The 20,687-nt window shown below is 51.5% G+C and overlaps 10 protein-coding genes across 10 annotated transcripts; 4 read left to right on the top strand and 6 right to left on the bottom strand.

Moving 5' to 3' along the window:
- Positions 1-274: 274 nt before the first annotated feature.
- AFUA_5G03860 (alkaline phosphatase family protein) lies at positions 275-2,384 on the bottom strand (the record flags this gene model as incomplete). The annotated part of the gene is made up of 3 exons (XM_742865.2): positions 275-2,046; positions 2,106-2,238; positions 2,307-2,384. The coding sequence occupies 3 exons, from the start codon at positions 2,382-2,384 to the stop codon at positions 275-277; spliced, it is 1,983 nt and encodes a 660-aa protein (XP_747958.2).
- Positions 2,385-2,698: 314 nt separating this feature from the next.
- AFUA_5G03850 (putative class III chitinase) lies at positions 2,699-3,658 on the bottom strand (the record flags this gene model as incomplete). The annotated part of the gene is made up of 1 exon (XM_742866.2): positions 2,699-3,658. The coding sequence occupies one exon, from the start codon at positions 3,656-3,658 to the stop codon at positions 2,699-2,701; it is 960 nt and encodes a 319-aa protein (XP_747959.2).
- A 454-nt stretch (positions 3,659-4,112) lies between these two features.
- AFUA_5G03840 (oxidoreductase, short chain dehydrogenase/reductase family) lies at positions 4,113-5,132 on the bottom strand (the record flags this gene model as incomplete). Its single annotated transcript, XM_742867.1, has 3 exons — positions 4,113-4,283; positions 4,386-4,789; positions 4,856-5,132. The coding sequence occupies 3 exons, from the start codon at positions 5,130-5,132 to the stop codon at positions 4,113-4,115; spliced, it is 852 nt and encodes a 283-aa protein (XP_747960.1).
- Positions 5,133-6,134: 1,002 nt separating this feature from the next.
- Positions 6,135-6,569, top strand: AFUA_5G03830 (KGG domain-containing protein; the record flags this gene model as incomplete). The annotated part of the gene is made up of 2 exons (XM_742868.1): positions 6,135-6,368; positions 6,426-6,569. 2 exons carry the CDS (start codon positions 6,135-6,137, stop codon positions 6,567-6,569), a joined length of 378 nt encoding a protein of 125 aa, XP_747961.1.
- Positions 6,570-6,973: 404 nt separating this feature from the next.
- AFUA_5G03820 (putative spindle pole body associated protein SnaD) lies at positions 6,974-9,472 on the top strand (the record flags this gene model as incomplete). Its single annotated transcript, XM_742869.1, has 1 exon — positions 6,974-9,472. The coding sequence occupies one exon, from the start codon at positions 6,974-6,976 to the stop codon at positions 9,470-9,472; it is 2,499 nt and encodes an 832-aa protein (XP_747962.1).
- Positions 9,473-9,999: 527 nt separating this feature from the next.
- Positions 10,000-12,008, bottom strand: AFUA_5G03810 (uncharacterized protein; the record flags this gene model as incomplete). The annotated part of the gene is made up of 2 exons (XM_742870.1): positions 10,000-11,691; positions 11,829-12,008. The coding sequence occupies 2 exons, from the start codon at positions 12,006-12,008 to the stop codon at positions 10,000-10,002; spliced, it is 1,872 nt and encodes a 623-aa protein (XP_747963.1).
- Positions 12,009-12,113: 105 nt separating this feature from the next.
- On the bottom strand, positions 12,114-15,519 carry ftrA (FTR1 family protein). The gene is made up of 4 exons (XM_742871.3): positions 14,444-15,519; positions 14,244-14,368; positions 13,725-14,170; positions 12,114-13,661 (listed from the first exon to the last, which is right to left on the bottom strand). Exons 1-4 carry the CDS (start codon positions 14,469-14,471, stop codon positions 13,148-13,150), a joined length of 1,113 nt encoding a protein of 370 aa, XP_747964.2. The 5' UTR covers positions 14,472-15,519; the 3' UTR covers positions 12,114-13,147.
- Positions 15,520-15,820: 301 nt separating this feature from the next.
- fetC (putative ferrooxidoreductase Fet3) lies at positions 15,821-17,895 on the top strand (the record flags this gene model as incomplete). The annotated part of the gene is made up of 6 exons (XM_742872.2): positions 15,821-16,162; positions 16,222-16,716; positions 16,768-16,988; positions 17,053-17,402; positions 17,468-17,768; positions 17,826-17,895. 6 exons carry the CDS (start codon positions 15,821-15,823, stop codon positions 17,893-17,895), a joined length of 1,779 nt encoding a protein of 592 aa, XP_747965.2.
- A 273-nt stretch (positions 17,896-18,168) lies between these two features.
- AFUA_5G03780 (putative L-PSP endoribonuclease family protein Brt1) lies at positions 18,169-18,731 on the bottom strand (the record flags this gene model as incomplete). Its single annotated transcript, XM_742873.1, has 3 exons — positions 18,169-18,235; positions 18,302-18,459; positions 18,570-18,731. 3 exons carry the CDS (start codon positions 18,729-18,731, stop codon positions 18,169-18,171), a joined length of 387 nt encoding a protein of 128 aa, XP_747966.1.
- A 689-nt stretch (positions 18,732-19,420) lies between these two features.
- Positions 19,421-20,494, top strand: AFUA_5G03770 (alpha/beta hydrolase; the record flags this gene model as incomplete). The annotated part of the gene is made up of 2 exons (XM_742874.1): positions 19,421-19,833; positions 19,885-20,494. 2 exons carry the CDS (start codon positions 19,421-19,423, stop codon positions 20,492-20,494), a joined length of 1,023 nt encoding a protein of 340 aa, XP_747967.1.
- Positions 20,495-20,687: the final 193 nt, after the last annotated feature.

Below are 20,687 nucleotides of genomic sequence, written 5' to 3'. Positions count from 1 at the left end.
TATCTGTTGATCTGTAGCCCAGATCAGTCTATAGCATTTGTACGGCGTTGGGCGTGCCTTTTCTCAGAAATCATTCGGGATGACCATAACGTATAACTATACATATTTGACGTTTTGCATTGTATATCTCCAGAGGAAGTGAGGTGAACACGTGTAAGATCAGTTGATGAAATTGTCCAAACTCCAATACAAAGCAACCATTACCGGCCCCCAATATCCAGAAGTAACTAAGTCCTACAGCAAGTACGCCACTTGTCCACACACAGCAACGATGTCAGTCCAATCTCTCCGCTCTCTCAGTCTTATCCAGCAATTCATAGAACTCGTCCACGGCCCGGTGTGCAAACTGGCGGGCCGCCTCCTCCAATCGACCCACCATGGTCTGGATGGCAGCATGCCACCCTTCCGCTTTCCGATTGTCGACCAGGACCTTTCCAGGAGGCAGTCGTGGATGCTTCGCGGACGAGGCCGCCATCAGGGAATCGTACTCGGGCAAGGGAACGCTGAGTTTGTACTTCCACACCACCTGGTCCTCCACGTAGAGGGTATATGTCAGGACAGAGCTCGGGACCGTCACCGGCGTCCCCGACGCGGTGTCGATCTGCTCGTCTTGGATGCTGATGTCCACAAGGCCGTACTTGACATTGCCGTCCGGGACGTACTTGACCGCCACATCCTCGGTGTCTGTCTGCCGGTATGTGCGGATGGGAAGATAGAACATGTTCAGCGGGCCGACGCTGAACTCGTGGACGCCTTCTCCCGCCGTGTGCGCGAGGAGATCCTCGCTGGTGTAATCCAGCATCGGGTCAGGGAAGCGGGTGGCCCCGAACTCGTGGCGGTCACCGCTGAGAAGGACGACGCGGACGCCGAGCTCGCGCTCAGCACGCCACATGGCTTCGAAGACGGTGCGACGTTCGTGCAGGAACCCGCCCCAGGTGTCGGTGGTGCCGACGTGCCAGTTCTTGGTGAAGGGGACGCTGGAGGCGACGATCTTCCAGCGGACTTCGGCGGATTCGGGGCGGGCGAGGTACGCGAGGAGGGATTGAAGCTGGGCGGATCCCAGGATGGTAGAGTTGACCTGCGCGGGCTCGGAGCGATAGGTGCGCGTGTCGAGCATGAAGAAGGAGGCCGGGCCGTGGATAAACGATAAGTACGTCGTGTTCTCAGGTTTGGCGAACGCCATCGGTGGGATGGGAGGATTCACGCTGACATGGTAATGGATATATGGGTCAGCGGCGGCTGGATAGGGTGCGGTGGTGTTTCCTTTCGACCAGTCATTGGCAATCTCGTGGTCATCGAGCGTATGAATCCAGGGGAGGCCAATGGCGTCGTTTTGGGTCCATGATGGCGACGAGTACACCCTGCGATACTCGCTACGGTAATGAGACACGGATGATCCGAACCGTTGGGGCACATCGACGTAGATGAAGTCGCCGAGGAACATCATGAACGCGGGACGGAGCAGCTCAGGCAGTTTGGCCAGTGTCTCGGTCATCGTCTCAATGCCGGGAATACGGAGCGAGTGCGAGAGCGGGTTGTACGGGAAGTTCTGTTTCATACAGCTCGACGTCACAAAGGCCAGTCTGTTGGCCGGTTCCGTGCCTGGCAGAGGAGCTGTTACGAAGGTGCCTGTTTGCTTGTTGGACAGGGAATAGCGGTAGCTGGAGGCCGGCTTCAGGCCCTGGATGGTCACGGACGTCGTGTAATCGGTCGAGTCATCCAGGGAGTAGACAATACCCTCCTCAACCCATTTCGACGGGTCATCTTCCAGAATCTCTTGATAGTAGACTACCAGGGGAAGTTGCGCGGAATCAGGCTCTCGTACCAGCAGATTGGCCGTGGTAGGGGACACATAACCGATGCGTGAAAAGGTGAGATTCTTGCCCGAGTGAAATACCACACCTCGTAGCATAAAGTCAAGGGTCAAGAGCGTAAGCACAATGTTCACCAAGGCTGTCAGGCGCGTCGCTAGCGGCGACTGAGTACAGGGCAAACCGGTCAACAGCGTCTTAAGGGGCCGAGCTTTAGATGTGGGCTCAATCTTTTCTGAAAAACCAATATCAGCACCGCGGACAAAATACAAGAAGTGAGTCATCATCAATTACTTGAGTCTGGGGCTTTTTTTCCACTATTGCGCGGAGCAGCATTGTCGCTGTCCTGATAGATTAAGGAACGCAGTGACGCGAGATACACTGCCAACGATGTGAAGATAATGGGCGGGAAATGATGACCAGGAACCTAAGTAACAACTTAGTGGACAATCTTGAAATAAAAAATAAAAAATCAGGTACAAGAGGGAAACCTACCCATCGTAGAAATACAAAGGTCGCCAACCTGAGGATCGCGGAACTCGTTGCGGCGGCAATCCGCGGGAAAGACACCATGTCTGCAATAGTCAAGTCGTGGATGAGCTACCGAGAGGGAAGAATCATCTCAAGTCAGATCTAGGAGTCTGTTATAAAGAGGACACCGGTGTAAACCGGGGTGACACAGTTACGAAGGAGCGCGTGCATCGGACATCGAACGACAGCGGCGAATGCGTTATTGGCGGTATGACGACATGAGCTGCAATCGACTGGTATATGCCAGTCTCCATCGCCATGCTCCAAATCATCCTCCGCACAGAGGAGTCTGTAGGTGCTATGAAGTGGCTAATGATGTGTGCACATTATCCAATGCTCTATTTTTCAATAATATTCTACGGTTGATGCATCATGTCTCGAAGAACATTCATCAAGCTGTTGGCCATAGGTCCCGCAGTGAGCATCTGCCGAGCAGCAGCTAGCACATCCTTCATGTGCATACTAAGCGACATCTCTGCTGCCCACTGCCATGGGCTCTGTTGCTCACCAGGTATGGAATTGAAGTATTCCCAGCCCATGACACCTCCAAAGTTCGGGAATTGTTCGACCAACACTGCGAGAACGGGCCCGATCCTTTCTCGCGGGACGTAGCCTTGCGACCCGTTTCCTGGGTTCGTCAGCAGCCCGTAGACAACGCGTTGTGGTGACCATCCTTGTGCCACAATGGCCGCATACATCCGAGGGTCCTCGGCCAGACCCCAGCCGTTGTAAAACTGCGCATTGTACCAGCTGATCTTGGACCCTCGTTGCTGCTCGAGCTGCCGATAATCGAACCCCGAAAGGTTACCAATTCCCAGGAGCGCCGCCGCGACAGGCGCCAGGGTGATGATAAAGTCATCGCCCAAGTCCAGCTTCAATCGGTCGATCAACCGAATGATGCCGGGCAGAGACATTTCCTCTTCTACATCCAGATCGAGCCCGTCCAGCTGATGCCGCCGAACCATCGCCAGAAGAGGTTGGTAGTACCGCTCAAACTTCTCCTGGTCGCCATCCAGACACCTATAGGACCCCTGCGCTGCCCCGCCGAGCATTCCCATCACCTTGACACCGCTGCGTTTCAGCACGGGCACCTCCGCCCACAGTGGGTTATACATCTCATGGTCAGGTGGATCGTCGTTGAGCGTGATATGGCCGGGGTCCTCGTTCAGATGAAAAGCTGCGATGATGATGTGGGTAACTCCGGTGTTGTTCTTCACTAAAGGCAGCACCGAGACATAGTCGCCTCGGTTCGGACACAAGGTCTGATGGTAACAAATGACGCGACGGTGCTCGGGTCGTCCGGGTACTGGAGGCATGATTTATATTGATTTTAAATCCTGCACGGAGAGATGCATGCGTCGATGCAAGCAGTCCGGAGTAATGTAGTGTAAGGATTGCCACGGGGATGAACGATTTGGTCTGTAGCCCCGCTGACGATATCGACTGGGGTAGTTGTCCGTCCAAATGTGGGCACCATCACGGGTGATAGTCCACTATTGAAGCATGTGTGGATTATATCGGATTTGAGGGTATCTACAGCGGAAAGATCACGAGGAAAAAACCAAATCGAATGAAAGATGGCCAGTTTGTTTACATATATAGACTCCAACTTTTCAGCTCCAAAAAAAGTTGGAGATACTGCTGACTCAGCTGTCTCTTTTCAAGTTTAGTGAACGACCAAACACGAGTATACAAGAAGATCCTATGTGATTGCTCGCAGGATATCATATCATACAGTGTCTTACACATCACATATATTTACACGGTCCTTTACCAAGCGGTATGTCCACCGTCAACGACAAGACAGCTTCCCGTCATGAAACTGCTTGCCGGTGAGAGCATGAAGATAGTGGCGCCCGTGAACTCTTCAGGAGCCGCCAGTCGGCCTAGCATATTCTCCTTCTCCCATGTTTCTTTCAAGCCGGGAACCTCCTCGAAGTTCTTTTGCACCATGGGGGTGATGATATGTCCGGGACACAGCGCATTCACTCAGATTCCAAGCTCGCCCCATTCCATCGCCAGATTCCGCGTGAGCTGAATGACCGCTGCCTTGGAGGCATTATATGCAGGACAGGTCAGACCCTTGTTGGCAATCATTCCTGACATACTGGCCACAAGCACAATGGATCCTGGCCGCTTGGTCTGCATCATCTGCTCCGCGACGGCGTTGGCGGACATGAAGACGCCCGTGAAGTTGACATCCATCAAGTCGGCGACCTCCTGGGGAGTGTGGTCTACCGCGTCCTTGACACGCTGGATGCCCGCGGCTGCTACCAGCCCATCGATCTGCCCGTGTTCTTTGGTGATCGTACGGATCGTCTGGTTCAGATGCTCTCGGTCTCTCACGTCGACGTGATGGTAATGTATTGACCCCTCGAGGTTCTTGGACGCTTCTTGCGATAGTGCGAAATCGGGGTGAGGAGTGTCTAATCGGTCGAAGCAATGTACTGGATGATCAATTGGGTCAGCGTTGAGAAATCATCGGCATGTCAAGCCTGAGGAGAGTGTGTCACCTTGTGCACCCGCTTGTACCATGGCTTCGGCTATGGTCAGCCCCAGTCCTCGTCCGCCCCCCGTGACAACATATGCCTTTTTGCGTAGACTGAAATTGGGATATGCGTTTTCCGTCGAAGTCGCAACAGGCTTGCCATTCTTTTGAGTCTCCGAATCTAAGCACAGAGTGGACGAGGAGAACGTTCGATATACCGTAACTGGAGTGGTGACTGTGAAAAGTCGTCCAGGTCGGGCGATGGACGATGGCAGCGATTTCAGTAAGCGTCTTGAAGCCATTCTGAGCGTGTCTATCGCGAGTGTATGAAATTTCTGGAGTCACCAGTCGCTCGAAGCTGTTGAATGAATGGCAGTCCTCTATATCTAGCCCTACCCATCTTTAAATTATGCAACAGATAAGATCAAGATCCCGTGAACCACGGGTGAAATCCAGGGCACGTTTCCATTGACCAAGATTGAGGATCGACTGTTGAACAGTATGACGTCTGTATAAGGTCAGATGCGCCTATCTGAGCCAGATTTATGCCTTGGAAGTCGATGCACGCCCAGTCCATGATTTTATTTGATGTAAACTCTGAGATCATTACCTTAGTACTTCGGCAAGCAGAGTAATTGATATTCAATGCATTCTTCTACTTAACTACCTGTAGTGGCCTGCTGACTCATTGCTGGTCGATCTTTGATGGTTAACTAACCAGTTACTCCATACTTGACTCAATTCCGTTGATCTCGCAGCTACTCCTATGTCTGCGACCAGTATCATCTTGCCTTTCCGGCATACATGAGAGCGAACTCTTCATATGCAGTCACTTCTACCTCTTTCGATGTCGTAGTACTAACAATCTACTGGTAAACTGATTCGGCCATCTGTGTCTACATTTGCCTGTCCACCCCCACATGATTATGACGATGCTTCCCTATGACATATATCGCTGTCAGACGGATTTCCTCTCCCGACCAATCAATGAACGTTTGGATGAGCAAATCGTGATAGTCAACAGCTTACTTTGCCATGCGCAGACTGTCTATATTCCAAGAAACAGGGACGTGATTTGTCGATCTCCTCCTGACATAGTATATCGAGAGTTCTTACCATAGTGCTTGTCATAGTGGAGGCGATTGCAAGCGTCCTGGCAGGGCTACATAAGCATCTGTCTTGTAAGATAGACAACAGTGCCTACTTTACCGGTCTCAGCTTTCTGATTCCTTCCGCCAATCGAATCTTTACGATCTACTTATCTTGCTATTCAAGGAAATTCCCTAATCTTCAAACCGAAAATCATGCAATGCTCCCTGTTTCGTCCACATCTTCTCTCGAACCGTCTCGGTCGATCTCCATCTCTCTGGCGGACCACTACCGCAAGGGTTGCAACTAGAGCCGACCATCACCCAAACCCAGGCAATTTTGCCAACCGTCCAAAGGAAGAGCTCTCCGAGATTGGTCGCAAAGGTGGTCGCAAGGGAGGTAGAGCCAGGGGTGTTGGAGGCTTCCATGATATGGACCCTGAGAAACAGGTGAGACTAAGGACGCCATGCATCATGTCCTGCATATAGTGACTTGTCCGTCGGCAGCACGAAATCGCCTCTCGAGGAGGTCGTGCAACCAACAAAGCAGCTGAGCAGGCGGAGAAACATCTGGGCGTCGCTGGAGAGAGACGTCACACTCATGAGCCTTCAGCAGCAAGCCCGGGGTTTGAGGAGTCATGGACGGTATAACTCTTTCCAAACTGTATGATGTAGATGATAGATAGATGCATGTGTATCTAGAAGTAGACAGAATCAATTTGCTAGAGACTGATATGATACCTCTCATGAGCAGAGTACTGGAGCATGTGACGTCACGGTCACGGATCCGCCAGTCCCAATTAGGCATTCTATAAACAACTCGCCGTTTGTTGCCCGATAACTCAGGCAGACACAAGGTCCGCGTTTTTCCATCGGAGATCCTCACACTCCTCTACCAATCTGGCGATGATAATCAATCCATCTCACTGGGGTTTCTTCGGCCATCTTGGTGTATCGCATCGAAATTCCTTTCGCACTATCAACACCATTTATCTATACAACCACGTAACTGAACGATGCTGTTCGCCTGAGCGGACCTTCGACTAGATCTCACCATGGCCGACACCCGCTACACTTCGCCAGACCCGACGACCCACGACACGGTCGGCGCGTCTACAATCGCTACACCTTTGTTTCTGCCGTCGTCACCTCCTCCTGCCGAGGAGAGAATGGTTGATTCTCGTCCACGTGCCGATAGCCCTGTTTCCGACCGTGTCGCTGCCGAGAGTGAGGGAGCGCGTTCGCCAGCGCTCTCGAGATCTTCATCTCCCGACCATCAAGTCAATGAACTCGATGCACGACTAGCGGAATATACTGTGGATTTCCGTGCCTTATCCGGCACACAGTTAGCTCGCGATGGTGATACGCTACCGGATCTGAAATTTCCGCATGAGGAGGACAAGCTCTCTGAGGTCGGTGGCCCGGAGGACTTTACAGCCAACATGGAGAGGTATCTGATGGGCATGGATGATGACTTGGAGGATAAGGGCTGGGAGGAGGGCCAATCAGCGCTCGTGAATGACAATCCGCAGCCAGCGATTACACCGGGCGACAAGCACGAGGGGCAAGGAGAAGAAAAGGAGGCGGACCACCAGCCACAACAACAGGGGCATGGCTTACAGCAGCCTGGCCCCGATGACGAAGCGGAAGTTAGCGAGTACAGTGAATTCGGACCCCCTGTTGACATGTCTACTCCATCCCATTTCCTACGTAGGACCGGCGCTTTCGCTAAGGAAATGACCCAGCTGGAAGACATTGAGGAGGATCCCGACGATGAAGCCCCACCAGTTTCCACACCGTCTGTCCAGAGACAGACCGCTACACCACAGCATGATACGACGGATTCGAACGAGGATTTGCGGCGTCAAATCGCGGAATTAAAAGCAGCGATTCGAGACCGCGATCAGCAGCTGGAGAGAAACCATAGACGGGTACTGGAAGCCGCTTCTGCGGGGGAGCAGATCAAGCATTTGCAGGCTGAACTTCAGAAGAAATCAAGCCAGTTGGACGATCTTCAAGCGAAAATCGACGACGAGGCGAATTTGCGACAGCAGATACAGATGCCCCAGAGCGAGAACGATGAAAAAGAGTCGTACATGCAGAGATCCTCGTTCAGCCAGTCAGGACTCAGTGCGCTTCAGAAACAGCTCGGTGATATGCAAAAGGAGCTGCAGAGCAGGGATACACGCCCGGACCTGGACGCAGAACGACTGGAGACGATTGCATATCTACGTCAACAACTGGACCTGGCGCAAGAACAGTTGAGGAAACGCGATGCTGCGCTCGAGGACACCCTAGCCAAGCTGAGAGATGTCACCGCAGCGAAAGAGCTCCAGTTGCGAGAGAAAAATGCTGAAATTGATGGGCTCAAAGCTCAAATTGATGATAATCTCATGGAGATTGACCGACTGGAGACCGAACTAGGCCAGGCGAACCAAGAATACCGAATTCTGGAAGAGAAGGTGGAATCTCTGGAGACCAAGAATCGTCCATTAGAAGAGAAGAATAGCACTCTTGAAGCCGATCTTAACCGCGCCCAGTCGCAAGTGACGGCTCAAGGAAACGCGCTCAAGGCTATGGCGGCCGAAATGCCACTTGAAGCCGGAGGAAGGAATACGTACACCGAGATTCTCGAACTTATTAAAGACCTTGACCCGCACAGCACGACACACTCGTCCGGAAAGCCTTCCTTGTCAAGAGATGCAGACTCGAGAGATGAAATAATGGAAGAATATCGTCAGGACTTGGCCAAGGCCCGGGCCGAACTGGAGGAGGCATCTTCGGTTCGGAAGGCCCTTGAGCTCGATTTGAAGCGGTCCCAAGAACAGGCCGCTGAGGCGCAGACCCTCTTCAAGTCGGTTGAGGACGAGAATACCCGCCTCACTAAACAAATAGACGACCTGCGAACCAGCCTAGACAAAGTTCAGGGAGAACTCGGTCAGATGAAGGCGGAGCATTCGGAAGCCCTCGAAACCATCAGCCGTCTCCAGACCGAGAGGAAGACGCAGCAACCCAGTCCTCCCCCTTCACCACCCACGCCACACAACATCGGCCAGGCAGAGAAGCTTGAAGAATCGTACCGCGCCCAACTCAAGAGCCTTCATACCGCACACGCCACCGCCATCTCCACTCTACGTTCGTCCCACGCCGACTCCACCCGCAAACTACGTGATCTCCTTGCCGCGGCCGAGAAGCGAGAATCAAAACTCAAAGCCGAAGTGCAGTCCCTGCTCGCCGCGCGGGCGGCGCAAGATACTCAATTACAGTCCCTTGACACCGAAGTCAGAAGACTGCAATCTGCGATTGCCGTGAAGGAAGAGGCGGCCGCTGCCCTGGACGAGCGAATCGCCCGGTCCGTCGAGAAGCGCGAGAAAGAGTGGGAGCGCCGCGTGGATCTGCTCCTAAAGGAGCGAGAGCGGATGGCCAAAGCCCTCATGTGGGCCTGGGGGGAGAAGGAAGTCGGCGAGGTCAAGGAGAACCTCGGCGAGGACGGGCGACGCGTCAGACAGGCCTATCGATACAAGTATGCTCAAAGGAAAGGAAGGGAGGGATAGAAAACACGAATGCCCTCCCCTCATTTCACTCTTCTCTGCTTTTATGGAGTCATGGGCGTTCATTTTGAAAGGTCTGCGCGGAGATTGTCTCTGTGTAATATGATAACGTTTTTAATCGCTTGATACTGGGCTCTCTGGGCATTCATTTAGGTGCAATGGCTTCTCCAGGGCAAATATTTCACTGCCGTGAGTTAGAATTGGAATAGCGCTCAATTCAAGTCACAGAACGATTTTTGCATATTTCCCGTCGCCTAATATGACCCCCTACAAGGGTGATCTCTGAAGAAAGGAAATATAGATGCAGTATGAATGAGAATCTATAATGTTTTCAAAAGATATGCCAGAGAAAAGTTCAGTATAAGTTACTTCAAAGAATAGATAAGACTCATCCGTATGAAGATGAGTGTGGAAGAAAAGAAAGCGGGGGCGTTCCAAATGCAATAACAACCCATGTTGAAGCCACCTCACAACATCAGATTTACTCTTGATGATTGGGCTTATGTCTGGCCAGCAGACTAGAAAATGACCTAGCTAAATCTATGCATACTGATGCGATTGGCACCACGGTACGTATTCCTATTGAGGATGGTGCGGCCCCCCTGGTCGTCAAGCGTCACGGCCGTTCGAGCCTCGTCCACGGACGAACCTGTCTCCCTGATACTGTCCAGGGGTCCGTAACCCAGCGAAGCGATCCCACCGCAAGTCGAGCTGCGAGGCCTCCTCGTGCTGGGATAGATGAATTCAGCGTCATTTCTGCGCCAGGCCGGGCCCCTGGTACGGCATTGCTCGAACTGCTGGTGAGGGCGGTGGTGAGGGCGGTGGTAATGGCTCTGCGTGTGGCGGGGGATGTGGTTTGGATCGAACTGGTAGCTTGGTCTTTGTCTTTGGTTGTAGCGATGCGTGTGACGACGGGCTACCATGTTAGGTTCCATGAGGGAAACGCGGCGTTTGGGAGGTCGGTCCATCGGCCGTCGGGCGATTTGATTTGGGGGGATGAGCATGTAAGCAGGGTGCTGGGGCTGATAGGCAGGGAGCGTATTTGAAGTATTGGATCTGTGAACTGTGGCTGGGGGTGCCACGACTTCGGGGGCATCGGCGGAGTTTGCTGTCATTGACCGGGGGCGTGAAGGTCCTTTCAACTGAGCTCCTGCGATGAAGCTTTCCATCTCAGAAGATCCATCAGCTATAGAGGGGGAAGGGTGCTGGCTGGGTGAAGAGTTTGGTGACTGCTCAGTCTGTTCCTGCCCTACAGTAACACCGTCCCTCCGTGCCTGCTGTTCGACACCCCGATGGGGATCAGCTTCAGCTAGGGCGCGGATCTGAGGATCTGCCGACAGAGGAATTGATATGGGCAGGACTTTGAGAAGGGACCTGCAAAGAGATGATATGGACGACTTTTGCCCCGAGTGTCCCAGTGAAGAAGAGATCGGAGGAACCTCGGGAGTTCCAGACAGCTCTGCACAGGGTGGGTTCTGGGACGAAACCTCGCTTGCAGTTTTCAGCGTTGCGACAGTAGGGGTGCGAGACACTGGGGCCAAGTTAGTCAACTTGACTGCCTCTTTTTCCGTGAGCGATGTTTTACCTGTGGAAGCAAGAGTTGTCCCTGACAGGATCTCTGCTGCTTCGCATGCTTGGTCTGTATCAAGCCGAAGTTGAGACTTTGGCCGTATCGGTCGAGGATGTTGAATAGTTGGCGAAAAGGCTTTTTCCATAAGGTCGTCGTTGCTGGACGGTATATATACTCCCTGGGTGCCGAACGTGACATCAGGGCCACGGCAAAGATAGTATATGTCATTCGACAGGCAGCTTTCTCTGTCGAAGCTTGTTTGGGAATAAACACTGTCGCTGCGGATTGGCTGCCGTTGCGAGTATACCCCCAACAGAGACACGTCGTAAGGTCGGCGACAAAGCTCACGGGAGCAGAAATAGAGGCAGACGGTAATACTGAAGATTCTCATCAACACCTTTCCCATAACAACTGGGGAGTTGCCATCACTCACAAGGATAGAACTGAAATGATAACGGCAGCTCTGTGAAGCGCACAGCTGACACCGGTTTTCCAGAAACCACCGTTGGTACTGTCCGGAAGACATGAAATCTGCTGCGAAATGATCACCAAGCCCGCCACACTCGCTGCTACCCAGACGATTATTGTCAGCCGCAGCAGATACGTGCACACGCCATGCAAGAAGTTCTTTTGCCGCCGGAATCCTTGGACTCTGTTGTATTGCCACGCGAGTAGACTATGCAAAACCACAAGTGGAACGGTAAAGAGAGACTGCGCACTCCACAATCAGAATCGTTTCGTAAGTATGACAGGCAGGGCGAGAGAGAGAGAGAGAGAGAGAGATCTTACCGCGATAAGAATCAGAACCAAGCTGGGCAGCATCTTTGAATCGACTTGTTGATTGACGAACAGATATATCACGAGCACCCATTCGATGAGCGACTCGAGTAACAAGACATATAGCGAGACAAATATGACGACCTTGGTCCATGATCCTCGTCGTTGAGGCGTTGTAGGCTGTCCAGCCATAATGAAATGCGGGACAGCAGCTCGAAACGCTGTATCACAGGCTCAGTATAATAGAGCATCCACAATGACACAGACGGTAGTCAGTTATCTACGTGCGCAATAAGTGGAGGGAAGGCAGGCCACTGCGGCAGTCGGAGCCGTTGATTGCAGAAGTCTTATTGTCGGGTGAGAAGGATAGCCTATAGACATATTGCATAGAGAGGTGTCAAATTGCAAGGTAAAAGAAAGAACTGAAGAGTAATAAAAGAAGAGCAGTAACCGATCTCTTGCAGGCGCGTCAACGCGGAGACAAATAGGATCGGAATGTAGAGGGGGGAGACATAGAGTGCAGACTGCAGGCTGCGTGTCCCCAAGATCCTGAATAGCACCTAAGCTTGAAGAAATCAAAGGAATTAAGGGCTGCAGAATGGAAGATCATACTTCTGGAATGTTAGCCTGAAGCAGTTGACAGCTCACCAAAACTGATAGGTGATGCTAGGGGTGTTGTGAGGAGTCGAAGATCATTTCAATTGCAAGGCCATCGCTATTCAATCACTTGAAGAAGTTGCACTTTTAATAGAATTCTGATGACCTACGTATGTGCATTAGTATGCAGGAGTTTCGAGCGCCTGGACTCGTGCTTCGAGACACTATCCAGGGCGAAGTCCTCGATTCTCGTCCCCTGAGACACACCATTCTCAAGGTCTTGGAGTACAACGGACGAGAACAGCGAGACAGTACATTGATGAGTAAGACAAAGGGATTTTTGAATGTAGGAGTGACCACAGGGGTACAGGATAGGATTGTTGACGAGGGAGAAGGGAGTCTAGTTGGTACATGTGGTCAACGAAGGGATGCACGTGACTGTGTCGAGGAGGACACTTTGATACTCAGTTCGAATGGATTGAAGGGCGGTTATCCGTAGGAATTGATCATCGATGTCTCGTGCGATGGAATATTGCTTTTTCGCCTGTGTCACAAGGGTTGAAGTGTTGTGATGCAATCAATGCTCGCCTCGACTCCATGCCACCTTATGCTTTCCACACCAGAACGGAAGATGATCAAATGACTCTACTCATAGATTGCTCTAGTCTATCGGTATACATCTCGGCTTAGATTGCTAATACATAGCCGTTCAGTCCTCTTTGGGGGTCACTCGTTCAGACAAGGGATGCTCCGCTTTTCGGTATTTTGGACTCCGTCTGCAAATCAGATGGTATCGTGCTGACCTCGACATCTTGCTCTCCATTCCCAGGTTCGGCAGACTTTCGGCCTCGCAGCCGATTCAGCAGAGGGTCGACCACAGGCAATCGTCCATGGCGTTCCTTGTGACGCATAGCCACAAACCAGACGATCACCGCAATCCAGTAAAGGTTGTATGAAAGAACGGAGCCATAGGTTGCCGAGTTTGTCCAGCCAAGGATGGCGTTGAAGATACCCCATCCCCCGCCACCATTAACGAGAGGACTACAGCAGTTGACATGCCAGACGCTCTGTCGGATGTCATACGATCCCGGACCGGCACCTGTCTCGGCAGCATCACCACCAATTACGTGGTTCCAAGTATTGTTCTCCAGATACCAGACGCCTCGGGAGAAGAGGCCGGCAGCAACCAGGTAGAGGATGCAAGTGGAGATGATCAGGAAGATCTGGAGGGAGGCTTGGTTTCCTCCTCTGCAGACCATCAGCATGGTGGTCTATTTGAGAAAGACAGCTGATTCAGGGGTTTCAACATACCGATACAGTAGGTACCCAATGGCCACTCCTGCGAGAATGCCAGTAAAAACAGGTAGAGGGAAGGCAGTTGCAGGAAAACTGAGACTGACGCCTCCAATGAACACCACTGCTTCCAGGCCTTCTCGGAGAACGGTGATGAAGGGGAGGAGAAACATGGCGTATTTCTCCGCCCAAAGTTTGAGGTTGTTTTTGAATGTGCCGCCAGTCAACGGCTTTGCTTCCAGGGCTTGAGCTAGCTTGACGCGCCACTTCTCCTGCAACTTGGTGACACGAAGCAGGGCAGCACCCATAATGGTGATGATGACACTGGCGATCAGGGAGAAGATGCCCTCCCACAGGTCCTCCGTGCTAGCGAAGTGATCCTTACCATATCCATAGAACGCTCCGATCATGCCAGCTCCGATGCAAACACTGATGAACAACCCAATGGCAACCCCCCACCACACCTAGAAGAACAGAATCCACCGAATCAGCCTGGAGTTCGGAGAATGAGAGGGCCAACGAATAAAATCGGCCTACCTGTCTGATCAGCCTCTTACGAGTGGTAGCATCTTGCTCTTGTCCCAAGGTCTGCTTGATAAATGAGAGTAACACAGAGACAATGATGCTGGTCTCGACACATTCTCGGAAACAGATAAAAAAGACTGACGGCAGGTGAAGAAAGGTTAGTTAACTCTTCTAAGAACCAATCAATTGGAGTCTCGTCAAAAAACCCATACTTGGAACAGCAAATACGTCTTTTGCCATCTTGTGAGTCGCGAGGGAGACGACAAAAGATTCTGTAACCGAGACTTGACCATGAGAAGAAGAGAGGGGGGGGGGGAGGGATTGGGAGGTTTCGGAGTCGGGGGAGTTGTGGATAATATCACCGTCTAGTGACTGATCGATAAAGATTGAAAGATTGATTGATTGATATGATAATATTATCTAAGCAGAACGCAGGAATTGTGTGGCCACAGCATATGGCCTGATTGATTGATTGATAAAAAATGCGTATAGTCACGAGGGGAAAAGGCCCCCCGATTATCTGATTGATAAAAATGGCGCAAGAACGGAAACCTCGGCAACAACAGGGAAAAGTAGGATTCGGCGCGAAAAAGAGAAAGTCAGAATAACGAAGAGACCCTCTGGTTGGATGGATTTTTCCTGGCAGCGAGAACTGTCCTGGATGGTGGCGCTCAACTGGCTGAACTATACGAGCGAGGTCATAGACCTCCCCCATAAAACCCATGGATAGATAGATCATCGGCCCACCGCACACAATTGGGATCGTACGGTCCTATTTTGGCTTTCTCTACGGAGTACTCCGTACTCTCCGAGTCTTTTCCTCTCTCCATAATCTAGTCTCAGTTCAGCAGATTTATTACGATCCAGAAGAGAAACTAATTCACTGCGCACACAGAAGAAACAATAAGAAATTACCAAGCACTGGAGTCAAGAAAGACCCGGCATGATAAGCTCACACTAGAGAGGGTGGATCTTGTGGGTAGTAACAAAAGGAGAAATGAGCAGTCGATCCTCAAGAAATGCCAAGTACCAAGAGTGAGGCGACAGGCTGGACTCGGAAGATGATGGACCCTGGCATGGAGGGGTGAGAAGCAAAAGATTGACTGTGGCCAGTACGTAGCAGCTGTACAGAGAGAGTAGCACTGCCAAAATACCTCGTTCTTCCCCCCAGTAGCAAACCATGTGTCGAAGCACCGGATCAATTGTCGAACGACGGAAACGGGTTGAAATTGCCTGAGACCACAGTAGACAGATATATTAGAAAGATATGATTACTATTGTACTCTTATTATGAATTCTGATGCACACTTTGAGCGACTTGGTGACAATAAAATTGACTTTTATTTTTGGTACAATCCCCAGAGAACTAAAAAACTAAAAAACTAAAAAATTAAAAAATTAAAAAATTAAAAAATTAAAAAATTAAAAAAAAAAATAAGAAAAGGAAAAAGCTCTTATCAATCAGTTTCCATTCCAGCCATCCCCTCCCCCATTAATTAATTCTTTCTATTGGAAGTTGAGATTCCTTTCCCCCTCAGTTCAGTTCTCAACATCCTCTCAATTCGTGTTCATCGTCTTTCGGAGGTGCCATGGCAGTTGGCTTCCTATTGTTGACGGCCTTTGTCGTTAACATCCTGACAACCTCTGCTGCTACCCTTCACTATGACTGGAATATCACATGGGTCACCGCTAATCCCGATGGCCAATTCGAGCGACCTGTGATTGGAATCAACGGTCAATGGCCACCTCCAGTGCTCAGTTTTACCAGAGGTGACCGCATCATTGCAAAGGTGCATAATGCGTTGGGAAATGAGACCACCAGTGTCCACTGGCATGGGTTCTTTCAGAATGGGACCAACCATATGGATGGCCCTCCGTCGGTCACTCAGTGCGATATCGCTCCCGGCTCTACCTTTGTCTACAATTTCACCGTCAGTATAGGATGCGGTAGAAGCTCCTGATTCCATGAAGTCTCTGACGATCTGCGCAGGTTGAGCAATCTGGCACTTATTGGTACCATTCTCACACGAAAGGCCAATACCCTGATGGGCTCCGACAAGCCTTGGTGGTGACCGATCCCAAGAACCCGTATATTGGGCAGTATGATGAGGAGCGAGTTATTAGCCTGTCCGACTGGTATCACGACCAAATGCCAACACTCTTGAAGTCATTCATCAGCATCAGCAATCCCACCGGCGCGGAGCCCGTGCCCAAAGCGGCTCTGATGAACGACACGCAGAACCTCACTGTGGCAGTTGAGCCGGGCAAGACGTACCTCTTCCACTTGGTCAATGTGGGTGCGTTTGCCAGTCAGTATTTTTGGATCGAAGACCACACGATGAAGATTGTTGAGGTGGATGGTGTCTGGACCCATGCGTCGGAGGCCAACATGATCTACATCGCCAGCGCACAGCGCTACAGTGTGTTGGTAACCATGAAGAATGAGACGAGCCAGAATTACGCCATGGTGGGCAGTATGGATACGGTATTTGCTTCCAGTCTCCAGGATGATGCCCAGCGCTGACAAATTCTATAGGATCTCTTCGATACACTTCCCGAATCGTTGAACTACAACGTGACGGGGTGGCTGATGTATAATGACCAGGCTGACAAGCCAACTCCTGCGTTAGTCTCCGCATTTGAGCCTTATGATGACTTCAACCTGGTGCCAGTGGATGGCATGGCGCTGCACAAGGAAGCAGATTACACCGTCACTCTGGACGTGACGATGGATAATCTGGGAGACGGGGCCAATTAGTAAGAGCAACACCCACACGGCCCGATTGTCAGGATCCAAGGAACTCGGGCTGACCTTCCATAGTGCTTTTTTCAATGGCATCACCTATGTCATGCCCAAGGTTCCGACTTTGTATTCGGTCCTGACCACTGGCTCAGCGGCCACAGACCCTGCCGTCTACGGGTACAACACTCACCCGATTGTCCTCAAAAGGGGGGATATCGTGGACATTGTTCTCAACAACGACGATGCTGGAAAGCATCCGTTCCACCTGCATGGGCATACTTTCCAGGTGATTGCGCGCAGCGAAGAGAACGCGGGACACTATGACCCCAGCAACCACACGACATTCCCATCCATCCCAATGAGGAGGGATACTGTTATAGTCCGCCCGCAGGGCAACTTTGTCCTCCGTTTCCAGGCCGATAATCCGGGTATGTGTCTAGTCTAGCAGCCTCTTCATTGCAACAAGAAGCTGATCACTTGGATCCCCCACTAGGCGTATGGCTCTTTCACTGCCACATCGAATGGCACATGGATTCAGGGCTAGCGGCGACCTTTATCGAAGCGCCTCTGGACCTGCAGAAGACGCTCAAGATCCCCGAAGATCACTACCAGGTCTGCGAGGCTAGCGGGACCCTCACCGCGGGGAATGCGGCCGGAAACACCAAGGATTTGTTTGATCTGACGGGGCAGAATGTATCTCCCGCACCGCTGCCGGCGGGCTTCACGGCCAAGGGCATCGTTGCCCTGGTGTTCAGCTGCGTTGCCGCTATCCTGGGATTATTGTCAATAGCTTGGTATAACCGGATTGATTGAATCTACGCGTATATAATGTGTTGACTGACCGGAAACAGGTATGGCATGGCGCCGATTACTGCGCCTCGGGCTGGCTCGACGCCCAGTAATGATTCGGACGAGAATTGAGGGCCGTCTACATCGAAGGGAAACCCATTTGATCCGGCAGTCAAATATCCTCTACATCTAGCCGACATGAGGTACAGAGACATATGAGAACCTCGCATACAGTTGAGTTGTGGCAGGTATCTAGCGCTCTTGTCGCTGTTGCTATACGGTAGATTGCCTCTGGGACCTGCACGCGCTTCTCGGATACCACGATGTATATATCCAGAAATGATACCTTGAATTTAAAAAAGAAAAGAATCCGATATGCCTTTCCAATAACGCACCGCAGCTCAATCACAGCACCGCAATACACTCAATCTCCACATCCGTATTCAACGGCAACGTCTTGACAGCCACACACCTAAGGAACGGCGCATCAGTTCAGATCCCCCAGAGCACAGGAATACACAAGCGGGAGGTGACATACGTCCGACAGGGCTTCACATCCCCCCAGTACTGCATATAAACCGAATTCATATCGGCAAAGTTATCCATGTCCGACAGAAACACATTAACCTTGACCACCTTGTCGATGGTGGTGCCGGCCGCCTCGAGGACATGCGTGAGGTTCTTGATGCATTGATGCTGCAAGCCTGTTAGTCAGTCATCCTTTTTTTTCCCGCTTCTTTTCTCCTTCTCTTCTTCTCTTGTCACTCGACGAGAGAGACGACAAAGGTATAAATGGATGGGAGTACCGTGTGGGCCTTGACATCGCCGTCGATCAATTTCCCTGTTTCGGGATCCATCGCGACCGCCCCAGAGCAATAGACCACTCCATTGGCAATGATGGCCTGCGAGTAGATGCCTGGGAGAGGCTTGGGGGCTTTTTCGGTGAGGACGGGGGTTTTGGTTGCCATGTTGATGCTGACTGTCCTTTTCTTTCAAAGAAAATGGAAACTTTGTCGTGCGGGGTACTATCCCTCATATATATATATATATATATATTATGTATACAACTGTATCATTCAGTACAAAATCGGGCATACATGCACATCTACAATGCCTGGATGCAGGGATAACGAATACATCCTATCTATCATCGATCTGCTTCCCCCACGCGCGGAAACAAGGCCGTGTGCCAATCGCAGGCCAGAAAGTTGCATTGAACCCCTCACGAACACGACAGCCCATTGTAACTTGACCTTGAACTTGATCCGGTCGACGTGCACATACTGCTACCTTGCATTGTCCAGCAAGGAGGTTGTCGCTTAGGTATCATACCGTGTGTCATACTGTGGATATCTCACAGGCTTAGAGCGTACGTGGTGACCGCGCCACGATCGACCGTCTCCTTGGTATAGACCGCAGAAGGTCAGATCGTCCTGCACAGTAGATACTTTGTCTACAGTTGCACCCCCACGGCCCTTGATTCAAGACAGGATCTTACTCCGCAGGGGCGGAATGTAACCGGCTGGAGGGGAAGCTTCCAAACCCCAAAGTAAATAGAATCGCCTGGTCCAATGACTCACTATTCAAGTCCTCTCTGCTCAAACTCATATCACCCATAAGCTGCTCGGTAGTTGTTCCTGTGAGTGCCAGATCAAAAATGTCTGTCTCGACTGACATCTCGCAACCGCCCTATCCCTTGCATGACTCCGTCAAGGACAAGCTCGATCCAGAATATGTCGATTTCTACAACAAATATGTGATCAACCTTCAACAAGTCCATCTCCAACCCGTGGCTGCCTCGAGAACAAGCGGTATCCTAATCCCCGGCGGTGGTCCTCTGCTTGAAGTTGGAAAGACAGAGGATATCACGATCAAACGGAGAGCGACCGAAGGGCCCGATATTCTGCTCCGCAGCTTCCTCCCGCCAGGAGAAAAGCCTGCCGATGGCTGGCCGGTGATGCTGTACTTTCACGGCGGGGGATGGGTGCTAGGGAATATCGACACCGAGAATCCGGTATGCACAAACCTCTGTGTTCGGGGGAACTGCGTGGTGGTCACAGTTGATTATAGGTTAGTCTTCGCCGTCGACACACTGTCGACGTTCCGTCGCTGACGTTATAGATTGGCTCCTGAAAACCCGTGGCCAGCTGCCGTCCACGATTGCTGGGAAGCTCTCCTCTGGCTCATATCCGACGGTGCCTCGGTTCTACCCGTCAACACTTCCAAGATGGCGACAGGAGGCTCGTCAGCTGGCGGCAATCTGGCTTCCATCATCACACATAAAGCCCTCACCCTCTCGCCACCCGTACGCTTTCACGCTCAGCTGCTCTCCGTTCCCGTCATGGACAACACAGCGACCGTAGACAACAACGAGTCCTATCGCCTGTATGAGCACACCCCGGCTCTCCCTGCCGCCAAGATGATCTGGTATCGCAACCATTACCTCCCGAACATAGCAGATCGCGCCAATCCCGAAGCCAGCCCTCTCTTTTATGATGATGACTGGTCGCAACTGCCGCCGGCCTTAATCATGGTGGGAGAACTGGACGTCCTGCGCACAGAGGGGGAGCAGTATGCGGCGAAGCTGAGGAAGGCGGGCGTGAAGGTGGATCTGCAGGTGATGAAGGGGATGCCGCATCCGTTTCTCGCCATGGATGCGGTTCTCAAGGAGGGGAGGCGATCTATCACCTTGATGTGCGACACGTTAAAGAGGATTTTTTGGGAGTCATGAACCTTTATCAATCTTGACCCGCATGATATCATCTTCATGAGCAGAATGCTAGAACCCAGTGCCCCAATTGGCAAGATAATGAGTTAGTTGATTCCGCTAGGGGAGAAAAGATCGGAAGACGAGCCTCATGCTACTTAGATGACAGTGTCAAGAGACTGCTGCTTAGGCATAAGAGCAGACAAGTTATTTTCGC

This window comes from Aspergillus fumigatus, chromosome 5 (assembly GCF_000002655.1).
Source record: "Aspergillus fumigatus Af293 chromosome 5, whole genome shotgun sequence".
In the NCBI taxonomy this organism is placed as follows: Eukaryota; Fungi; Ascomycota; class Eurotiomycetes; order Eurotiales; family Aspergillaceae; genus Aspergillus; species Aspergillus fumigatus.
Note: the sequence above shows the minus strand (reverse complement) of the source record. Positions and strands in the feature narration are given on the sequence as shown.